Here is a 15,479-nt window from a genome sequence, read left to right on the forward strand (position 1 = left end):
GGTTGACTCTCACTGTCACGTTCCTCGTCTTTATGTAAACCTGCCGACCCTAAAAACCAAGCCTTGCATCCTGTCCTGCTGCTTGTGACACCTTAGTTCATGCTTTGATAGATGAGGGGCTCTCACCTCTTCATGCTGATTTCTACTCGATCGTGTTGTTTTTACCTGTCCTGTATTTCATAATAGCTTCTACCTGCTTTAGTTTAGTGTCTAGCAAAATGATCCTGGATGGTGTCGTTCAGATTAATGTTCATATTTACGCAGGGCCACATTCACTGAACTGGAAATGTGGAGGTTTGACAGAGAACATTTCCTTGACAAGAACGCAACTTGATCAACACGCTTCGCCTGGATGTTGTAGATAAAATTCTAACTTGTATAACTAATTGCTGCTTAAAAAGCGCCGAGGTCGGCTGTTGTGTAATTATTTCTGGGGGACTTTTAAAGATGGCACCCAGAGCGGGGCTCTATTACTTCTGTGTCTCCACAAATAAAACTCCCAACATGTGTCAGCAACATAGTCCTCTATTAGAAAATAGCAATTTACAAGAATATCAAACCCAGCGGTGACAGTAACAAAGGCGCTCCTGTGATGCAGAGTTAACAACAGATCTTCCTCGCCGTGCTCACATTATTTACATCTACAGTGGGCGGACCAGAACCTGACCCTGCAGATGTGGACAGACGTGATAAATGGGACGACATTAAGTGCATCGTCTGGTCAACGCGTAGACAGTGGAAGTTGTTAAAAAAGAAGCATCAGCAGCTGTTGGAGTAAAATGAAGAGTTCCCCTACGTCCTGATGCTCGTTACCGGCTGGATTAACTGCAGAGAAGTCGTTAGTCTGTAAAAGGAGTCCAGGAGAGCTCTTCCCTCCTCATTTCTTAGCTTTGCCTTTGCCTTTGCCTTTTCCCTTCCCGGCTTCCTTCTTCTCCTTAGTCGACTCTTTGGTTGTTTTGTTCTTCTTCTGCTGCAGAGGGAAAAAAAACAAAACAGTGACTAAACAGAAAGGTGGGCAGATGCTTTTCAGGTTCGTTTACACCTACTTTGATCATAGCGTCAGCTTTGAGGCCCTCTGCTTCATCCTCAGACTCCTGATCATCCGGGCCCTCCTCCCCTCCTCCCAACTCTTCGTCCCCCGCTCCTCCTCCTCCTCCCTTGCGACCTTTCTTCACGGCTTGCAGGGAATACGGCGTCAGGTGGACCTCTTTGTTATACGCCCGCGTGAAAGCTGCCTTCACCTGGAAGCAGCAGTGAGCAGGTCAGGCTGGGATTACGTCCAGAAGATGCACATCACAGCGAGCCGACCCCGCCTCCTCCACCGCTCACCTTGGAGTCCAGCTTGGCGTAGGGGTCCGGCTGCCCGCCCCACACGCTGATCTCCATGATGCTGTCCACGTCCTCCTTGAGGAGCTGGTAGTCGTCCAGGAGCTTCACGGCGTCTGCGGCGCCCTCGGCTCCGCGCCTCTGGAGCGGATGCAGCAGCGTCTGGCGCAGGTAGTGCAGGTAGTCCAGGTTCACGGCCTGCCTGCTGCTCAGGGTCCTGCGGGGGGCCAGCGGCCATTAGACCGGCTGCGTTTCCAAAGAGCGTCTGACGGGGGGGGTTAAGGGGCACTTACTGTAGGCTCATGTGTGAGGTCAGCTCTTGTACGATGCGGGAGTGTTTGTTGGTGGAGGAGTTCTTGCCGAGCCAGCTGGGAAACACGGGGAACTGAGCCATGTAGCCTCTCATGAGCTCGCCTGGCAGCACGCTGGCGTAGATGGCCTGAAAACACAAACGGCACCCTCAGAAACCTGCAGTGCCTGAAAGCGTCGCATTGGGTGGGCTCTGTGAAATAAAAAGGCCTCATACAGCGTCTTACTGACGTACATATGGCTTCCTTCATGAGACGGACCAACACAAAGGAGCACGCAGCTGTGAAATGGAAGAGAAAATGATCGATAATGTTTTACTTTTTTATATGTATCAAAATAGGGCTGAACGATTTTGGAAAATAATCTAATTGTGATTTTTTTATCTTAATATTGCGATTTTTCCCCCCAGTTTAATTTATCATGTCCTCTAAACATATACAAACAACAAATCAATCCGTTTCATCGCTGTGCAGATTAGGGGCTAAAAGAGTCCCTGCGTCTCAACTCGGAGCAGAAATTATTGCGTTCTGACTACGATACATTTCAAACAAAATTGTGATCTAATTTTGACTTTTCTCTGCATTAACCACAAGCAACAAAAATGGCCTCTAGATAAAGATGTTTGTAAACAAGGACTATTTAAAACAAGAACTTTTAATGTTTTTATTAATCAGAATTAATTCAAGAGAACAGCTTTTAATCGATTTGGACATCAACCCTTGTTGAACATAAAGTGCAAAGTGCAACCAACAAACAGGTCTATTTATTAAACTGAATGACCAGTGTTTAATGCTATGGTGAGATTTTTGAAAGTTTCTGGTAAAACAGTTTGATTATATAAACTCTAAAACAAGTAATAAACTTAGATTATCTCACTGCTGCAATTGTATTCCCTTCCATGTGGAGGCAAACCTACTTTCAACATATTACGACACCTAAAGGACGCGTCTGATTCACTAATTGTTACATAGCCAATAATTGCGGACCTCTGTGATTTGGAAATTGCGTTTTTTAAAATTGCGATTATAATGAAAATGCGATTAATTGTGCAGCCCTAAATCAAAAAATTAAAATGTGGGTCGATTTCAATATTCAACATTAAAATGACAGCTGTGGTGGATAACCGAGATTTACCAATATAGCATGTTTCCCCACACTTTTACATACTGAAAGAAAAAAAAAAAACACTCATTGTTTCTCTAAACGACCAACAGCAAATAATTACGCACTACGTCATGTTAGTTACTGGTGCTGAGAAAACCGACCTCCGACACAGACAGAGGGACACAGTGCAAAAGGCCTCCATCTGGACCCGACACTTATCTGCAGCGTGAAACAGACCGGTCCTCCTGAGACGTCCATGAAGTGGTTCTGATACACTATTTTTTAGATTAATGTCAACACATTTCAAACTATTCTCTTTGAAGTATTATCTGTCAGACCTTCTGGTTTTCTGTCTGCCTCTAAAATGGGAACAATAAAGGTTTTAAGGCCAGCTAGATTATTTTTTTGCCTGTGATGACATCACCATTGTGTGCCATTAGGGCTGGGGACACAAGTCCTGACCACATTGATGGACTTCTTGCCAGAAACGCATAGAACCGGTACTGGGTGCGAGCCCAACTGGAAACACAAGGCCCGTCCACAGACACATCCAGATTATATCCTGGATAAAAACGGCCTTCCAGCTTCAGAGTCACCGGTCTGGGCTGACAGAGACAGCTAAGAGCTGACGAGATCCAGAGCAGAGAGCCACGCTGGTTCTGGAGCAAGTAGACAGCCGTCTGACTACAGACTGACCTGTTACATCTACGGGTGTTTTATACATTTATTCAAGGTTTCTTTAGAGAAAATACAAAAACAACAAGACCCCCCACCCCCACAGTCATTGAGGGACATACAGAAAGCATCAAACTATAACAGTTGTTACAATATAACACTTCAGATAAAAAACATCTATTCCTGAACTGCCGTTGAAGGTTGATCCAAGTCACAGATTCCCAAGTTTGATGAAAATGTCTTTTCAGAGTCTGATAACATCGTCAATTCTGTGAAATACTGCGGGTGCGGCAGCCTCTCTTCATTTCAGATGCATCAGCAGCGCGCTAACAAAGTTGAATAACCTCGTGCCCCCCACAGGTAACCCCAACCCTTCAGCAAAGCCCAAAAAGCAAATTGAGTCGTTGCAGTTTAACTGTAAGCAGAAAGGTCTTCACAAATGGCAGAAGCAGAACTTGCCTATGGGGCTTCCTCAGATTTACATCCATCACATGATGGCTTCACTTTCAGACAGATCTCAGCCAATATGGATCTGTGGAAACGCTCTCGGTGGACACCCCCCACGGCCGGGTCATCAAAGGATGTTTGATGGTGCCCCACCTCCAAGGCCGCCTGTTTTCTTCTTCTGCATCTCTCCATTTTCTCTCCCAGACCTAATTCAGACTTCAGTCAGGCATAATGAATCCTGATCATGTTGGAAACCCCTCAGTTTTCCTTACAGACGCATTAATCTAGGTTTTGATAACGTTAACTCAGCTGATGATCCTCCCAGATCTCATTTGTTGCTCCCTTTGGGTTGTCAGATTTCATCACGTTTGATATCTTCATTGCTTATTTAATCAGTGAAAAGCCTCTTTCTGCTCGCTAATACAGTAACCGGCTCTGTTTCCATGGCTAGATCCAACATAATGTTTAATTCTTTTAATTTAACAGCAACGACTATAGTTTCATGAACACACTCTTCTCAATTAAGAGACTCCTCCAGATTTCAGACTGATAAAAAGTCTTTTTTAAATGAGTGATAAGGTGTTTAACACACAAATATAACCAAGGATCTTATCGTTCCTACGGTAGATGATGCATCGATCATCCATCTCACACGCTGAAGGGTGTGGGCGAGTTAAAGCGAGTTAAAGGGGTACGGAGAGATTCTGCAGGATCGTTACCTGGGTGGGAAGCAGCGACCAGTTCTGCCTGGAGCGGATCCGCCTGTCCACCAGGTCGCCTTCAGCGATGGAGTCGGCCGCCTTACTGAGCAGGACCAGGTGGGACTTCATGTCGCCGCTGTGAGGAGAGACCAAGGCGGGAAAGTTAGAGCCGTTCGTTCAAACCCCCCCACCCTCAGACCCGGGGCTCCTCCCTCACCGAGCCGCGGCCGGGCGCACGTGCAGGTAGTTCTCCTGGACGAAGAGCGGCGCCAGCGAGTAGTCGTGGAAGAACAGGTCGGACTTGTCGATGAGGCTCATGTGGGCCGTCTCGTCCCCGGAGGAGAACACCTTCCTGCAGACGTCGAACGGCCCCAGCTTCATGTCCTTACGGGCGCCGGCGGCGTCCGCCTTGCACCGGTCGTACGTCATCACCTTGTCTTTGGCCGACCACATGCTCAGGTTGTGGATCACCTGGAGACATCGGCAGCGTGAGGAGACGAAGGGGAGGAGACGAAGGGGAGGAGCCCCGCCTCGCGTGAAGCTTTGAGCTTTTTACCTGTCGCACGTCCTGGTTGGACGCCAGGATTATCTCGTTGAGAGCGGGCGGAGGGATCTTGATTCCCTCCTTAAAAGCCAAAGACATCATGGCTCCCTGGTAAAAAACAAAATCATTGTTAGATTTATGTTAATTTTTCCTCTTTTTGTAACTTAAGCGATAAGTTATGTGTTGAGTGACGGAGAGGACGCACACCTTGATCTGCTCCACCCGGGGCCTCTGGAAGCGCAGGTCGAAGCAGTAGTTGGCCAACGACCTGATCTTCGGGTGGTTGCGGTCGTTGCACATGCAGATGATGGGAATCTTCGAGTTTCTGATCAGGCCGATCATTTCCTAGAAGAGGCACAAAGCCGCTGCTCAGACAAGGATCTTAACGCGGCCCTGGGGAATATCCCTGCTGGAGCATCCTTCATGTCGACATTCCCAGCCCGGAGCTGGAAGACTCCCCCTTTATGAACGTTTCTCCCTGGAAAGCAGCTCAGACTGAGAGAAAGGAGCTCCTTTACCTGGATTCCCCCCCGGTCTTCATTACCAGCCATGCCGTCCACCTCGTCCATGATCAGGACGTGTTTGCTGCTCACCGTCTGAGACGTCCCTGAAAGAGCAGGAGAAGCAGCTTCATGGTGGCGGACTCGCTTTTCTGTCAACGCTCCTGACTGACTGGGTCGTGTTGATTTGTAAACCTCTTCACAGTCAAATTTTATTTTTTAATGAAGGCGAGATGGATAAACAGAAGAATTAATGGACGGACAGATTTAGGGTCAAATGGTTGTAGGATGGATTTGATGTCAGGATGGGGGGGAATAAAAACATTTTACTGAGAAATGGTCCTATTTTTCCAGCTCTTCTATTTTTTTACTCATCCAAACCTGGAAAATATCTCATTTAAACTTAAGACCTCATGTGAACGCATGCAGCTCAGCGTAAGTCTGAGTCGGTGACACAGAGAGCCGAAGGCAGAGGAGCGTAGGGACAGAAATGCCTCACGATGTGATCTGCCGTTACTAGATACACTTAAAATCCTTAAATCTTCTCAAAAACTGTTGGTGCGCCCAATAAAGCGGTGCGCCTCATATATAATTACAGTTTATCGGCTGATTTTATGTGGTACAATGCGCTCAAATATCTGTTAAAATGTCTAAGTACGGCTTTTGTTAGCAACAAAGCCGCTCAGTGGATATTAGGAGCATTACGGTAAACTGTGTCACTACCTGATCGGACCCCTGAGCTGTCTACAAGACCGCCTGACTGTAATGTCTGAACTAGAAGAGGCAGCCCGTGCCCAGAGTACGCGCTAGCAACAATAAACCTAGTGAGTTAATTAATTATAAAAGTTATGTTTATTTTGGCCTTATGTTAGAAACAGGGCAGTGTAGTCCAAGTACTACAGAGTGATATTACACATTTGGGAAGAATATTCAGTGCGCCTTACAATCCGGTGGGGTTTATGGTCAGAAAAATACGGTAGGCTAATAAACTTAACATCATTAACTGTGAACACGTACAATTACTACATGCCATGAAAATGTTGAGGGATAACGGGGGAAACACTATTCGCACTATTATTAAGGACCACTATTTAATGCAGGCAGTACACCTTTCAGAAATGAGAATCCTCTTTAAAATCAGCAGCCATCTTAATGGGGGATTACAGGCATCAGAGCTTGAAGCACAGCCGAACATTTATGTCGCCTCAGAGTTTCTCAGGCGTTTGTGGAGCGCACGGGAACCAAAGACTGACCTTTGTAGAAGTTCTCGATGCTGGTGTTGTTCAGGGACTCTGCGACGACTTCCTTCAGGCTGTTCTTGCTGCGGGTGCAGCTGGCGTTCATCTCCACGTAGCTGAAGCCCAGCTCCTTCAACGACAAACAACGCCACGCGCTCAGTGAGCCGCCACACAACGCCACCAGAGCCCGCTCCCCGTGTCGCCGCGCGCCCCCAGACTGACCTCACAGGCCAGCGCGGCTGTGGTGGTCTTCCCCACCCCCGGAGGTCCAGAGAGCAGAGCGGCTCTGTATCCTGACCCGTCATCTCTCCCTCCTCCCAATTTACCAAACCTCGGCGCTGCTGGACAGAAACACACATGTAATGAGCGGCGGGTCTGTGACTCGGCTCAGATGAACCCGTGGGGGGGGGGGGGGGGGGGGCGGACCCCGTCTGCTACCTGCTGGTTTGCCCCCGCTCTGGTGCCGGTGCCAGTTCTGCAGCCAGCGGAGCAGCTTGTTGGCGCAGCTCTGCTCCCCCTGCTGGCCGATCACGGCCTTCAGAGAACGCGGCCGGTACTTGTCCACCCAGAGGAGAGTGGCGCCCTCCTCCTCCTCGGGAGACGCGGGTGAGGAAGACGAGGGGGAGGGAAGACCCAGCTCCCTGCGGGCCGTTCGGCCGGGGCCTTTCCCCGATGGGGTGCCGCTGCCGCCGGTCCGTTTTGCCTGGCCGGTCTTGGAGGGGCTCGGGGTCTGAGGGGACGTGGAGTTGCCCTTGGAGGGGGAGGTCTTCTGAGCCTTGGGGGTGCTCTTGGAGGTTTGACTTGGAGGGGTTCTGGTTTTTGAGACGGCGCTCTAAACGGTCCAAAGGCAGCAAAGCGCCCAAAAATAGAGAGAGACAGAGAGACTTTGTTAAGAAACAGTCCAGGAGCAAAATAGCAATTCCTGTGGCCTCTGTAGAGTCCAGGTCACGACAGGCTGAATAACACTTTGATTTTTACGCTGTGCTGTTTGTAACAAGAAATAATTGTTGCTTTTTAGCGAAAACCTCATTTGGAGACCATCTGTACCGGCTTTGTTAAAGCTTTGGTCAGAGAGACACATTTGAAATCCTTACAGAGCTTCCTGGTAAATTTCCATCAGGCTATTTGCACTTTGATTTCGTGTCCCACTTTAGCCGGGTAAAGTGGGACACGAGCCAGGTCCAAATTTATTACCCCGTACCTACCAAGGGTTAAACACATTCACGTATTTAACTGTGCAGAAGTACTGACCTCAGCTTCTGCGGCGATCTCGTACTTAGACTTTTTTCCTGGTTTGGTTCTGATCAGCTCCAGCAAACCGTCCTCATCCAGGATCTTTGTGCCTAAACTTTCAGCCTAAAAAAACAAAAGTGAAACAGACAGGAAAGGAAAACTCATGAATTTAAAATAAGGGTTAATTTCAGACACCATTTTGGACCTTCTGCTGTTAGACTCTACAGCAATAGGGGATCCTATCTATGGAATAACGTGCCTCTGTTATTCCTACCATTATTAATACCATTACTGCTACTTGTAACTATTTCTCATGTGGTTTTGTTTTGTTGGGCTATGCATCTTAAATGCCTCCATGTTTGAGAGCAACACAAAAACGGTAAGTAAACTACCCGTCTAGGACAAAACCTCCCGGTCTAAATAAGCTAACTCGCTAGCTGTTACTAGCGTGACGCACACGTCCATGCTGCGCCCCTCCTTCGAGCTGTATGGCGCACCCCCAAGGATTCCTCGATTTTCTGAGGGAAACTCTATCCCACAGTCCAAAACCATGACTGTTTGGTCAATTAGTCTCTCTAAATTGGCCATAAGTGTAACCGCATGCATGGTTGTCTGTCCTGTGATGCTCTGCGATGGACTGGTGACCTGTCCAGGGTGTACCCCGCCTACAGACTACTGGAGATAACCATCAGCCCCCATGCATGGATAAGCAGGCATGAGTAATGAAACAATGGCCCCGTCACGTGGGTGCTTCACCTTCTCCAGCTTGGACACCCCGCTGTCTCTGCCCTGCACCAGGTAGGTGGTCTTCTTGCTGACGTTGCCCGTCACTTTGCCTCCGTAGCGCTCGATCAGAGACTTCACGTCGTCTCTCTCCATGGACTCCATGACTCCCGTCAGCACGAACACGCAGCCCTCCAAACAGTTCTCTGCACCCTGGAAAGGACAGAAAAGGTATTTAAAGTCATTTTGGTTAAAAAAAACCCCAAAAAAAAACAAAGAATGACTCCTTGCGCCTCTGGCGGCGACGCTGCAGCGGACCTGTGGGATCTCCTTTGACCCCAGGGCCCGTGGTCCGTCTCTGTTCAGGTAGTTCCTGAAAGCCATAGAGTGCATCTTCTTCTTGTCTGCGTCTTCGGGGCTCGTACTCGTGCTCTGGTTGAGGAAACAGAGTAAATGGCTCAGCTTCGTGTCGTGAAGCAGCGTAAAGCGGCATTTCCTAGCACGGCACCAGAACGGCTTTACCTCGGGCTTCTTAGGAGACGCTTTAAGTGCAGCTGGTGTTGTTCCTGATTTGGGCGTAAACTTCGTTTCTGAAATCGATGGCGCACGGGGCTCCTTTTTGGGAGAAACTTTGGCTTTAAACGGTGAAGTGGGCGTTTTGCTTCCGGCCCCTTCCTCCTTCCCGTCGGCCCTCCTCTTCATCAGAGCCAGCTTGGCGCTGGCTTTGGGAGCCGGGCTCTTCCTGGGCGACGGACTGACCACGTCCTCTGAGGGGCTGCTGAGGGCCTTCAGCGGGCTGCTCTTTTTGGCCGTCGTGGTCGGGCTCGCTTTCTCCTCGGAGATTTTGCGAGCCTGGGGAAAGGGTCACATTACAAGAAACACATTTATATTCCCTCTATAAAAAGTTAGTGTACCTTTTAAAAAAAAAAAAAAAAAAAAAAGCATCACCTTTTTGGCCTGTGGCTCCTCGTCCAGCAGGGCCAACGTTCTGGCAAACTCCTCGTCCTCGTGGACTTGTTTTTCCACCTGCAGGAGAGGAACAAGATAAAAGCGTCATCGAGAACAAAGCGTGCTCATCTTTGACTTGAAACGGTACCAAGTTAGGGTTTCACAGTTGGTGCCTTGCAAAAGTATTCACGCCCTTTAAAGGCAACACTTTTACGCAGCAAACCACATTATATTCAATTGTGACTTTATCTAAGATAACTGTGAAGTGAACGATGATACAGGACTTTTAAAACCTTTTCTAATAAAAATCTAAAGTGTGGCATGTATTGGTGCCCCCCCCACACCGGGTCAGAACCTTGGAGAACAATGGTGTAGCGGAGCTTACAGAAAGTCTGCAGGACGTCTCTCACAGCTTTGCTGATCAAGAGACTGAAATCTTCCTCCACTCTCCATCACAATGACTCGGGCTCGTCGCCATTCAAGTCTGGACACAGGTTCTGTAGCGACTTGCATCCAAAAAGCCAAGCAGTCGCTGAGAGGCTGAGGTATGAGTGTATGATTGTACGACGCGCTGTACCAAACAAAAATCCGCTGCAATCCAGATGCGTCTTGACGAGTTTATTGAAAAAGGTTGTCCAACTTAATCCAGTAATCCAATAATAGTAACGTGCTCAAAGTAAAAAGAAAATCACAGTGTAGGCAGCGTAACAGTGGTCAACAAAAGATACGGCTTCCCCGTAACTCACCCTCTCTCCAGTTAGGCTACTTTCCCCCGTGCCTGTGCACCTGTCGTAAAATTAGTTCAATGTTACCGCCCTCACTTACTGTGACAAGAAATTAAACAAAAGTAATGAAATATAATAACCCAAGTAACCCAAATATAAACCATCAAATTATATTACTTAACATTACATAAATCAGATTGAATATAATAATAATAATAATAATAATAATAATAATAATAATAATAAAACACCTTCATGTCTCCTACAGGTTCCATCGGGACTTTGACTAGGCCATTCCAACACATGATCATGTTTAAATCTAAACCAGTCCATTGGCTCCATGTTTAGGGTAATTGTGCTGCAAAGTGGACCTCAGAACCTTTTTTCCACAGGTTTTCATTGAAATGTGTCCCCCTCCATGTTTCAAGTAAGCACGCAGTATAAATTCTCCACCCCACAAAGTGTTTTCTGCACATGGGTGAAAAAGTTCTGACCAGAGAAGGATGCGTTTACCAGGACCTGCGTCAAACTACAACCGGGACGACGGGTGTTGTTTTTTTTTCTTCCTGCCCGTCTTCCATAGAGGACAGATTTGTGAAGTGAAAACATTTAGTGTAAGTTTTCTTCCCAAACCGGGCTTTAAATGCCTCCACAGCTCCCACACTGTCCTGTCTGCTGTGTTCCTTGGTCTGTTCAGTAATGCTCTCCAACAACCATCCCCATGCCCTCACATGGTGCATCAGGGTGCTGAATATGCCACAAATTTCTGATTTTTGTGTGGGAAAAAACGTAAAATGGGAGCTACCACAACCATGATCCTTCTACTTCGTAATTATCTGCTACTTTTGTGTCGGTCTTCAACACAAAAGGCATCCCAATCGGTGACTGTAACGTGTGGAAAGACCTCAAGGGGAACAAAACCTTTTATAATATCGCTGCAGCTTAACAAAATGCATCGAGCTAACTATTGTAGGTTTGTTGGAACATTGTTTGTTGCTTCTGCGCTTCCTCAGAGCTGCAACACGTTCACAATGAAGGAGGCAGGCCGGCCTCTGGCTGGCTGGGGAGAGACGCGACTTCTGGAGGTTCCTACACAGAAACTGGTTCATGTAACCGAGCTGCACTGCACGCAGCTGCACACGCTTCAAAGGAAGAAAAAAAAACTATGTCAGGAGAACCTGGAGAGGAAATGACTTTTCAGAGCCGACTTTCTGATGACAGTAAAGTGACAAAAACGTCTTTTAATCCCTAAGAACGAGCCTCTTTTCCACAGTTTCAGCTTCTCGTGTAAAACTTACCGTGTCCTCTTCCATCTGCAGCTGCCGGGCCATTTCCTCGTCGCTTATCAGGTCCTCCGACTCCAGAGCAGCCTGAAGGAATGCAGGAGTTTTAAAAGTGAGCTGGCTGATTATTCTGCAGAGCAGGGGAGGAGCAGGAAGGGACTAGGAGGAGGATCTGAAAGGAGGAGAGTGAACTCACAGCCTTGCGTTTGGTGCTGGCTACCAGCTTCTTGTCTGAGCGGTGGATCTCTCCCCTGCCGAAGTAGTCGAGCACAGAGGTGGGCGTCTTTTTGGGCTGAGGGGGCGGGGCTAGTTTAGGGGTCGTAGGTACTTTGGGGCTCTTGGCCCCAGTCGGCCCCTGACTAGCAGGAGACTTCACTCGCTCCTTGGCTTTTGGACTGAAACTCTCCTCTTCTGACTTTTTGTTAGCGCAGCTCTGTTTGGACTTGGAGGCCCGCTTCAGACTCTGAAAGTTGTCGCTGTCCGAGTCTGCAAGTTCAAGAGACAAACCGACGTCTCCTTTAAAGGCCAAAAACACGCCAGGGGCGAATGAGAGGAACCGTTTGGGTCAATGTGAGATTAGCGCTGAGATGGAGTCTCACCGGTTTCAGAGACGTACTGGACAGGATCCTTCTTAGGCGGCGGCCCCGCCCTGCTGGCCGCAGCCTTCTCCTTGGAGGACTTCTTAGACTTTGTCACGGGCTCTTCCTCTTCAGAATCTGAACAGAAGGATGAAGGAGGACGCCATTTATTATTTAATCTATAATCTAATCGATAATCCAATTCTCAGACATTTTAAAGACATTAAGAATCCACAAAAAGGTTTTCTGGCAGCTGGATTCTTCCAGAAATTATTAACTTTAGCCGTTTCTCTCCTGTTGCAACTACATCTTAAAATATTTATTTTGCTCTATAACATATAAAGTATGTATATTATAGGAAAAAGCAGGTTACCAGTAAGAAGTTACACCCATATTTAAAAAATGTACCATTGGAAAAATCGCTAAAAACACTCCTTGGCTTTGTCAGTGAAACGTTTGTATTTAGATGCCAGGAAAAGAAAAGCAAGGGTGACCTGAGATACCTCCGGCTGCTGCCCCACCCCCACTTGTTGCTCGCTGTGCACTGCTGGTGAGCTGACTGAAAGGAGGCTCCACCGTTTTCCCTTTCCAGCAAAGACAGATTCAGCTGATTGGAAATGTTTCAGGTTGTAAAGATCCCACAGAGAAGCTGCTGGTGTGTAAATTTCCCCCTATTTTAAAGTAAGCCTGCTTTAAAGCTACGGCTAAGAAGCAACGAGCAGCCGACCGCAAACAGATTATAACTCGCATTTCTAAAGAGGCACCAGTGAATCAGCCAGAGGCTCCCCATCGACCTACGCCTGTAAACACATCAACTAGCAACAGGTTCTTTCACGCATTTTTTAATAAATATCAAATCCACGCTGGGACGTATTGTTAAGCAAAAACAGGGAAAAATTCAGGATCAAATCCTATTTTGTTGGATTCAAACCAGAGCTGCACAATAGATCGAATTCCAGTCAAATGCAGTTTCAATGTGTATAACTTTGGAAAAGCAAAGTTTTTAATATTTTAGCTCTCAGGCACTTAAACTCCACTAGCCAACACAATAATTTTGCCATTTGGATGGACTTTCAGTGCCTTTGGCGACCACGCCTGATGCAGGTTTCAAAGGTCTACACGCTAAAAGGTTATGGAGGAGGCGGTGATGACATAATTAAATAAAAACAGAAAACTTTGAGGAAAATATGCTTTGAATTCGGTCATAATCCCAACGATAATCACTGGTTTCATGTTTTTCTAATACGGTGCAATTCTGATTGAAATCCACCACTTCCATCTAAGAACCTGCAGCAGCTTCTTTCTTTCTCTTTGATGAGATGCAGATGAAGGGAAATTAAAACTTAGAGTTGCTACAAGCTGGAATCAAAAGGTCAGAAGTCAAGGAAAACCGGTAATCGGCATTGGCCAGAAAAGGCTCTAGACCACACGTGTCAAACTCAAGGCCCGCGGGCCGAATCCGGCCCATCAAGGCAATATATCCGGCCCTCAACAGCCAAAAAAAGGCATATTGTGTCATAAAGTAGAGAGATATATCCTTTTAAATTATATAAAGTGGCTTAAACTGTGCCTCCTGTAGTGAACGTTGATTTTATTTAACTGTAGTAACAGCATCCTGCCACTAAATGTCAGTTTTCAAAACAACCCAGGAATGTCCAAAAAGAGAAAAAGTGATGCTGAATGATGAGTTTAAAGTGTAACTCCCCCAATATTAACTTTTTTTTGCAGATAAACTCTATAAACTGTGCCTAAGGGTGCTACTTTTATGTTACTATGTTTTGTTTTGTTTTTTACATTTTTATGTGAACTAGAATGAAATTATGAAATCAAAAGTATCATCTATACGAGTGCAACCAGCCCTTTAAATGACTTCAGGATAGCAAAGTGGTATACAGAAATGAGTTTGACAGCCCTGCTCCAGACCATTAGTTTAGTTATGTCCATTTATGATAGAAAAAAAGTAGAATCCACACACCCGATTCTATGATTTGACGTTTCTTTCTTTTCTTCTCGCTGCCTTTGCGGCTCTCTTCATTTTTGGGACTCCTGACCTGCAGAACACGAGTAAAAACATGCTGTCAAGAACAAGAAGCAGAGGATCTCAGGTGTTTGGACATGATATGGGGGAAGAGGATATCTCCTTGCCTTGGTGCTCTCTTTCTTCTTCTTCTTCTTGCCATCATCTTCTGAGGAACTCTTCTTGTTCTTCTTCTCCTCTGCTCTGATGTCTCCGTTTGAGGCGGGCTTGCCTGACACGGGTCCAAAGAACCGCCTGATGTCCTGCGCACAAAGAGTTTCGTGAAGTCAGCAGCATTTTAAACAGGTCGGTTATGAACTTTTACAGGTTTTACGCGTTTCTGCGCTCGGAGACGCCAGATTCTGATACAGCGAGGAGGCGCTCAGTTTCTGCGCCTCTTCGGCTGCGAGCCTGCACCTGAACGCATCATTTAACTTCGCATTAAGAGCAGAGGCTTGTCCGCGTGTAAACAGCTCGATGCTGGATTTTAAGGGGTAAAAAACGACAAGTTCTGCAGGTGGAGCGCGTTAGCTGCAGCTAAAGCTTGGGAGCAGGGTGCAGCGCGAGGCTTGGCAGGTACTTCTGGCTCCGTCGCGTCGCGTCGGGCGGTTCTGCGGCGGCTGGACCGAGCCGACCGAACCTGGAACCGTGACCTACCATGGCGAAGCCGCTTCTCTGGCGGTCCGGGTCGTAGATGAGCGGCAGAACAACTCCAGAAAGGCTGCAGCTGCTTGGCGCCAAGCAGCAGTGTGGGTCGCTAGGAGGTGACGCAGCGGGTACGGGGCCGGCGTGCGTCGTTACGTCATCAAACGTGCCGAATTTATCGCATAACAATAAACTCCAGAGAAAAGTTTATGGCTCAGCTGAAAACCACAACTGATGGTGATGCTGCGGCGTGACTTATCATCCATAAATTTTATATATATATATATATATATATAATTTTTTTATTAATTTCATTTTTTATTTTTATTGAACAGGAAGCTGTGCGGCTGTCTGGTGGCTCCAGCTCAAAGTGAGCTGAGGTTCTGATGAAGTTCTGAGCTCTGATCCTTGCCATTTCTCGGGACAAACCGGTGACCCATGGGTCCCCTCGCTGTCCACTGCAGGGCTCTCCTGTCTGCCACA

The 15,479-nt window shown here is 47.2% G+C and overlaps 1 protein-coding gene across 3 annotated transcripts; it reads right to left on the reverse strand.

Annotated features, from left to right (window-relative positions):
• Nucleotides 1-505: 505 nt before the first annotated feature.
• rfc1 (replication factor C (activator 1) 1) lies at nt 506-15,135 on the reverse strand. 3 transcript variants are annotated; one of them, XM_021318016.2, is made up of 23 exons: nt 15,009-15,135; nt 14,480-14,614; nt 14,310-14,385; nt 12,356-12,472; nt 11,953-12,242; nt 11,772-11,843; nt 9,749-9,826; nt 9,323-9,652; nt 9,119-9,232; nt 8,834-9,013; nt 8,096-8,200; nt 7,283-7,676; nt 7,067-7,182; nt 6,860-6,974; nt 5,625-5,713; nt 5,314-5,451; nt 5,119-5,214; nt 4,780-5,033; nt 4,581-4,698; nt 1,620-1,765; nt 1,330-1,543; nt 1,047-1,241; nt 506-970 (listed from the first exon to the last, which is right to left on the reverse strand). In XM_021318016.2, exons 1-23 carry the CDS (start codon nt 15,009-15,011, stop codon nt 878-880), a joined length of 3,468 nt encoding a protein of 1,155 aa, XP_021173691.2. In that variant the 5' UTR covers nt 15,012-15,135; the 3' UTR covers nt 506-877. The 3 variants fall into 3 exon arrangements, with proteins under 3 accessions (XP_021173691.2, XP_035992826.1, XP_035992825.1); XM_036136933.1 differs by having other exon boundaries at nt 506-967; nt 11,953-12,272; XM_036136932.1 differs by having other exon boundaries at nt 11,953-12,272.
• Nucleotides 15,136-15,479: the final 344 nt, after the last annotated feature.

Source organism: Fundulus heteroclitus, chromosome 5 (genome assembly GCF_011125445.2).
Source record: "Fundulus heteroclitus isolate FHET01 chromosome 5, MU-UCD_Fhet_4.1, whole genome shotgun sequence".
Taxonomy (NCBI): Eukaryota; Metazoa; Chordata; class Actinopteri; order Cyprinodontiformes; family Fundulidae; genus Fundulus; species Fundulus heteroclitus.

What these genes read in the sequence shown, in the direction of transcription:
- rfc1 (XM_036136932.1), bottom strand. An exon ending in AGGAGCCACAGGCCAAAAAG is followed by an intron (nt 9,653 to 9,748) that starts GTGATGCTTTTT and finishes CCCTTTCCCCAG; the next exon opens with GCTCGCAAAATCTCCGAGGA. An exon ending in CATCGAGAACTTCTACAAAG is followed by an intron (nt 5,714 to 6,859) that starts GTCAGTCTTTGG and finishes CTGCTCTTTCAG; the next exon opens with GGACGTCTCAGACGGTGAGC.